Raw genomic sequence first — 7933 nt, forward strand, 5'->3', positions numbered from 1 at the left:
GGGAAGGGGAAGGGAAGGGGAAGGGGAAGGGAGGGGAAGGGAAGGGAATGGAAGGGAAGGAAGCAAGAAAAGGGGAGTCACTGAATTGTTACTTGGGATTAATTCAAAATTTCCAACAGTTTTTGAAATATCCCTAGACATACTTCTGCCATTTGTACAAATCAGCATTCACAGCATTAATAATTAATTACAAAGCCAAAATACCAATAAACCCTGGAAAACACTGGAGCATCAAATATTCAACCAAGATTTACTTCTTTGTACAAAAATAAACAAGTAGCAGAGTGTGATAGCTTACATCTGTAATCCTTGTACTTTTGGAAGCCAAAGGATTGCTACAAGAGTAGCGCCCTGGACTACACAGTAAGGAAGACAAGGTGAGAGAGGTGGCACACCAAGTAAAGGCACTTACTACCAAGCCTGACAACCTGAGTTTAATTAACAGACATGATAGAAAAGAGAACCAAAAGTCACAAAAGCTGTCTACACACGCACGCACAGTGGTTAAGAGTGCCCACGGCTGTTGCAGAGGCTCCACGCTGGGTTCCTGGCACTCCTATGGAGAGGCTCACTGCGCTGAGTAACTCCAGCTCCAGAGGCTCTGAGTTCTGTCTGGCCTCCTCAGCTCTCTGCACTCACACGCACATGCCCACATCCAGACACACATATAGATAAGCACAATTTTTACCTAAAATTTTTAAAGAAAATCATATTAAGAAACCATCACTATATTTTAATAAAAAGGTTACCAGGTAGAAATGTAGCTCCACGCTAGAGTGTGATATAAGGCCCTTATATCACAAAAAAGACAGAAAAGGTTAATGCTTACAGCAGAGCTTCTAAAATTGCTTTTTCTAAAATAAATACCCACATATGCTAAACATCTGCAGTGTACAGATTTAATGATATAAAACAGATAATCAAAACTATAACCACAGCAATATAACAAGAATATAACAGAGAAAGAAACATTCATAAGAGAAAGTAATAAACACAAGGCGAAAATTATTGAATCTCAATAAAAACTGTCATAAGTTAATACGTTATTCAAAATGTCATAAAACATTTAATATCTAAAGCAGTTAAGTAAAAGTGATTTAGTTATAATTAATAATGCATTGTGTGTGACTGGAAAGATTTCTCAGCAGCACTGGCTGCTCTTCCAAAAGTCTTGAGTTCAATTTCTAGCAACCACACCATGGCTCAAACCCACCTATAATATGATCTGTCTGATGCCCTCTTCTGGAATGCGGGTATACATGTAAATAGAGCACTCATACACAAACATAAATCTTAATAATAATGCATGTGCACTTGAAAGTTGCTAAGATTTTAAGTGTTTATGACACAAAAATAATTCTAAGTACATAAAGGGATGGATATGCTGGGCATGGCGGTGCACACCTTCAATACCAGCACTCGGGAAGCAGAGGCAGGCGAATCTCTGGAAGATGAAGGCCAGCCTGGTCTACAGAGAAAGTTCCAGAACACCCAGGGCTACAAAATGAAACCCTGTCTTAAAAGCCCAACATTCCCCTTCCAAATAAAGCACAAATATCCAAGTGATGGCTATATCAATTATTTGATTTAATCATTCCACAATGGACATGTATCAAAACATGACACTACTCAGGAACTACAGACAGCTTTTAGTTAACTAATGAGAGCAGCCGGTTGTCAGCCACAAATTGTAAATTTACGGAATATTTTTCCTTTGAAATCTCTTTTTTTCTTACTTTAAAACAATAACAAAAACAGGGCCTCGTGTATCCCAGACAGGCCAAGGAAAACCTACTTTCCAGGTGTACACAATACCATGCCTGGTTTATATAGTTCTGGAGAATCGAACCCAGAGCTTAAGTGCGTAATAGTTATATAACTCAATAACCATTTCTCTATCATTTTTATATAAAGCTAAACCTTAAATAAAACTTTATCCTATGAACACATGCATCCTATGTTAATAAATCAAAAGAGCTTTTTAAAATTAACAAAATTTTCTGTGCATGGTGTAGTACTGGGAATTCAAAGGCGGGAGAATTTCTGTGAGCCAGCTTAACATACATAATGAGTTCTAGACCATCAGGGCTAGATATGGAGACTCTGTCTCAAAAGAGGGGAAAAATTTTCCCCCAGAAACAAAGCACAAGACAGGAAGGGTGCTTGCCAAGAAACCTAATGCCCAAGTTCAACCCTAGGCCCCACGGGGTGGAAGGAGAGAGCTGATTCCTCCAACCTCCCATCCATGCCATGGTGCAGAAGCCCTCCCTGCCACCACACAAATAAGATAAATATGAGAAAACTGAGTCTTCAATATCTCTGACCACATTTTACAAAGCAGCAAACAATGTATGAGAATTATTGAACTCCGCAAAAGTCAAAGGTACCAATTTTGAAATGTGAAGCACTCAGTCTGTGGTTTGTGGTTTACCTAACACCTTTGCTCCCATAACACTAACCTTTCAGAGGCTGTGAGAATGTTGGCTTTTCTTTTAGGCACTTTGCCTAAAATTGGTTACAAAAACATTATAAACCTAAGTTCCACAGAACAAGAAAACAAACATTTACCTTCTTAGCATCTGCAGACGACCTCAAGCCTTCTGGCAGCGAGTGAACTAAAGGTAAAACCGCAGCACTAACACGCTGGAAATGGGCATCAGAAACCGGCTCCAGGCGTGGGCGCTTGGACTCCAAGGAATCATGATCCGCCGGTGAGGGTCCTGAGTGAAACTGTTCATATCCAGTTCTTCTTTCTTGAGGCCTAATACATTCCAAAAAATAAAAATAAAAACAAAGCAAAACCCATCTGAAAATTGTTAAGTGACATTTAAACCTTTGCTAATACCCCAATTAGAGTGAATGAAAGGTCGTGCTTACTTTCAAAATGAACTGCTGCCCACTCTACCTATTCCAGAATAATATTCAGGCAGGCCCACAATATGCATCCCAGGATAGCTACGTATAAAGCACACCACATTTGTAGATAACAAATTCATGTCACAATGTCAAAAGGTTAGATACACCTGAATGTCAACTGAATAGTATTAACATTTCTAACAGAGTGTCTCTTTGGGGATGAAGAGGAAGACTTAAGAAGACAAATACAGAAATGAAAAGCTTAATACAAGATTTGTATTTGTAAAACTAAGTTACAAAAAGAGATCCAAAGAGTCCACTTTAAAGGGCTGTCACTTGCCATCCAAGCACAAGGGCCTGAGTTCAGATCACCAGAACCTATATACAGCTGGCTACTTGCCCACTCCAGTGTGAACATACACACATAGGTTGGATTTTTAAAATATTTTTATTTTATGTGGATGAGTGCTTGCCTGCATATACATGCATGCCCGGTCCCTGAAGAATCCAGAAGACAGAGTCGATCCCCAGAACTGGAGTTAATCATAGCTGTGAGAGCTAGGACATGCAAGCTGGAAACCAAACCTGGGTCCTCTGCAAGAGCAAGTGCTCTCAACCACTGAGCCACCTCTACAGCCTCACTCACACAACTTTTTAAAAATGCTTTAAGAGTCAAGATACCTTGGTTTTTGTTGTTGTTGTTGTTGGTTTTTTTGTTTTGTTTTGTTTTGTTTTGGGTTTTTTTTTTTGGTTTTTCGAGACAGGGTTTCTCTGTGTAGCCCTGGCTGTCCTGGAACTCACTCTGTAGACCAGACTGGCCTCGAATTCAGAAATCCGCCTGCCTCTGCCTCTGCCTCTGAGTGCTGGGATTAAAGGCGTGCGCCACCACGCCCGGCTAAGATACCTTGTTTTAAAATCAAGATAATGTGGATCAAACAGTAAGAGCAAGAAAGCCAGGCAGTTGTGGCCCACGCCTTTAATTCTAGGTCTCAGGAAGCAGAGGCAGGCGGATCTCTGTGAGTTCAAGACCATCCTGGTCTCAGGTCTACAGAGTGAGTTCCAGGACAGCCAGGGCTACACAGAGAAACCCTGTCTCAACAACAACAAAGTAGAAAATCATTTTGTGTACACTTTTCAAAAGCATGCCTTTAAAGATTCTAAACACACTAAAGTGTAGGTATTTGTAAGCTGTGCCATTTTGTTAACTCTGTCAATGTTCAATATTTCCACCTGTTAGAGATCCATTTAAAATTTAACTGAGTATTTAATATTGCTTGATGTGAATTTTTAAAACCTACACTGGCTTATTTATAACTACCAGTCCTTTACCATGGCTTTCTTTCTTTGTTTATCTGATTCCATTGCCTACAAATTCTATACTAAGTTTTAGATGCTTAGTGACTTCATATCTAAAAATACCTGCCTGTTGCTTTAAGCCTTAATCTTGTTTGGTGTAATATTTTTGAGTCTCAATTTCTTTTTCTAGGAACGTTAAGCTATTGTCTCATTATCTCCTGCCACTAGATTGAGCTCTATTCACATTTAGAACCAGACACTGTTCTACCCTGAGAAGGAACTGGATGCTTCCTGAATTCCTCCTCGTCTTTTACTTCTTGAATTTTAATAATTTAACCAGGACTGTCTCCCTCTATTTTCTCTTGCTCAGGGGCACTGTGGCAGCCCTTGTTCCATTGAGTTTTCCTTGCCATTGTCTTGTTGAATGTCATGTGTTTGCCTGCTCTGGGCCAGAAATTGTGATGGGCATGGCTTTCTATACACTTTCTGCCGAAAGAGGGAGCAAGAGAGAAATTTAGTCTTGTTTAACAACCTTTGTTGATGTCCTGTTCCACTGTGACAGGCATGTAAAACATGCCTAGATAGCCTATTACTTTACAAACTGACCCATGCTGAGTACCCTTCATGGAGCTGCTGAGAAACCAGGTAGCAGAATGGAAATTATCAAAAGAATCATTTACCATCACTCCATTTAAATCTGAGGATTTTAATGACTTCCTTTCCTTTTCAATACTATTTCTTTGAGAGTAAAGTTAGGAAATAGAAAGTCAAGTCATGCCGGATGTGGTGGTACCTTTAATCCCAGCACTGGGGAGGCAGAGGCAGGCGGATCTCTGAGTTGTAGGTCAGCCTGGTCTACAGAGTGAGTTCCAGGACAGCCAGAGCTACACAGAGAAACCCTGTCTCGAAAAAACAAAGAACAAAAAAAGAAAGTCAAGTCATTCAAGATTTTTCTAATTTCTTCCCTGAATCTTTTCAATTTTCTGGCAATAATTGTACACATTTATGTTTTAATTCAATATTTTTTTAGTCCTTTTCCTTTTTAAATGTGTCTGTATATTTGCTAAATGATTTAAAAAAGAAAAATTAAACAACACAAAAGAGAAAGATAAACTAGATTGCATTTGTTTAGTTAGTGTGTATGCACATGTGCCAAGACATGTATGCATCACTGTGCACATGTGGGTCTGAGGACAACCGCAGGGAGTCCATTCTCTCCCTCTACTAGGTGGGTTTTGGTGATCTAATCCAGTCATCTGGCTTTGCATTTGTTTAGTTAGTGTGTATGCACATGTGCCAGGACATGTATGCATCACTGTGCACATGTGGGTCTGAGGACAACCGCAGGGAGTCCATTCTCTCCCTCTACTAGGTGGGTTCTGGTGATCTAATCCGGTCATCTGGCTTTGCAGCAGGCATCATCACCCTCTGAGCGGTTTCACTGGGAAATCAGTAGGATATTGTTTAAATGTCCATATTAGCAATCGTGAAAGACATCGTATGTATTTAAAATTATATTATATGGATATAATTTTTAAAAACATATTCGGGGGCTGAAGAAATTGGTTTTTTTAAGTTCTTTCAGAGGACCCAAATTTGATTCCAAGCACCCAATAGCAATTTACAGCCACATATAACCGCAGTTGCAGGGAATCAAAGTCCTCCTCCAAAGGTACTGCACATATGTAGCACAAACCAACATATTAGCAAAACACCCATACACATTTGAAACAAAACAAAACATGGTATTGACCTAAAAACTTACAGACTACCAGAAAGGGATAGAAAGTCCCAAAGCAAGCCAAACATGTATGATAAACTAATCTTTTACAGGAGTAGCAAGACATCATGAGGGGGAATAGCTTTTTAAAGGCATCACATGCTGGGGAAAGTGGATTTCTACACAAACAAGAGTGAAATTAGAGACATAATACAGAAAAATCAGATGAAAATGAAAGAAGATGAAATATGAGGGCAGACAGAGAATAATGACGGAGCAGGCACTGGCATGGGCAGTGATTTTTTTTTTGCTAACATAACATGATCTCAGGCCACAAAAATAAATACCTGGGATTATATATCAAGCTCAAAAGTTTCTGCAGAACAAATGAATAAAGTGAAACAGAAAACTACAAAAATGTTTGCAAATATATACCTAATATACAAGCTTTATAAAGAATTCAAATAACCCGAAAGCACAGTTAATCATGTGGGGCTAAGGAAATGGCTCAGTCCATTACACCTGCCACACAAACATAAGGGCCTGAGTCAAGCTCCCCACAGTCCAGGTATGGAACCAGGGAATGGGCAAACTGATGGAGTTATAGTTTCAATGAGAGCACCATCTCAAAAACGTAAATAGGCAGAGTTTCTACTTGAGGCAAGCAGAACAGCTCCAGCAGAAGGGTGGAAGGAAAAGGAGCCTTCTGCCTAAGCATGAGCTGGTGACCTAGGATGCACTATCTCGTTCAGAATCACTTGACTTCAAGTGGACTTCAAGAAATTTGCCCCTAAGGCACCCAAAGAACCCCAGGAGTCTGCTATGAAGGAGGAGAGATTCTAGGTGTGAGTAACTATACCAGGCTCCTCAAAGGAATAAAAAATGTTCTATATTGTATACATGTACATTTGTCCAGAAAATACAATGAGAATGAAAACTGACCAGACAAGTTCTATTCTTTGGTAACTATGTCCGTTAACTCATTCAAACTCCTATAGGCAGGCTGCCTGGGACAGGGAGATTGGAACAATTACAGAAGACAGCTGAAATCTACCTGAGCCTCCATATACTAATTTCACATGGACACACACAAACACACACAAATCACAATTTTAAATAAAGAACAAATCATGGCCACATATTTTTCTAGACAATAAAAAATAAGACTGCCAAGAGGTATGTGAAATAGCATCCAATACTATTAATTAATAGGAAAATGCAAATCAAATGGTTATGAGATACCATGTCCCATTTAGCACCCATTAAGATTCCTATTACTGGCTGAAGAGATAGATCTATGGTTAAGAGCACTGGCTGGTCTTCCAGAAGATCCACGTTTGATTCCTAGAATCCACTTGGTAGTTTATAACTGTCTATAGCTATACCCTGGGAAATCCAGCGCTCTCTGCTGGGCTCTGGGGGCACTGCAGGCATGTGGTGTATGGACATGTACAAAGTCAAAACACCTATAGAAAATATAAAACAAATAGGTGGGCATAGTGCTGTACTTCTTTAATCCTATCCTTCAAGAGGCAGAGTAGGTGGATCTCTGTAAATTCAAGGCCAGCCTGCTCTGTATATAGTGAGTTTCAGGCCAACCAGGACAACATAATGATCCTGTCTCTACCCAGTCGATTAGTGAAAATTAACTCAAACAAATCAGTGACCTTTCTCTACACAAAGAATAAACAGGATGAGAAAGAAATTAGGGAAACAACACCCTTCACAATAGTCACAAAAATATAAAATACCTTGGTGTGACTCTAAGTAAGGAAGTAAAAGAAAGATCTGTATGACAAGAACAAGTCTCTGAAGAAACAAATTGAAGAAGTGCTCAGAAAATGGAAAGATCTCCCATGCTCATGGATTGGCAGGATTAATATATAACAGTACTATAGATTCATTCTATTAAAACCGAATTTTAAAAATTCCTATTATCGGGGGCTGGAGAGATGGCTCAGCGGGTAAGAGCACTGACTGCTCTTCCAAAGGTCCTGAGTTCAAATCCCAGCAACCACATGGTGGCTCACAACCACCTGTAATAAGATCTGACGCCCTCTT

At 39.7% G+C, this 7933-nt stretch overlaps 1 protein-coding gene across 28 annotated transcripts in view; it reads right to left on the minus strand.

Moving 5' to 3' along the window:
- Ncor1 (nuclear receptor corepressor 1) overlaps positions 1-7933 on the minus strand; it is a 142434-nt gene that overhangs the window by 103912 nt on the left and 30589 nt on the right. For all 28 annotated transcript variants that reach the window (XM_029483963.1, XM_021177219.2, XM_029483964.1 and 25 more), the window contains one exon: positions 2569-2761. In XM_029483963.1, coding sequence (XP_029339823.1) covers positions 2569-2761 — 193 coding nt within the window. The remainder of the gene's footprint in view (positions 1-2568; positions 2762-7933) is intronic.

This window comes from Mus caroli, chromosome 11, assembly GCF_900094665.2.
Source record: "Mus caroli chromosome 11, CAROLI_EIJ_v1.1, whole genome shotgun sequence".
NCBI lineage: Eukaryota > Metazoa > Chordata > Mammalia > Rodentia > Muridae > Mus > Mus caroli.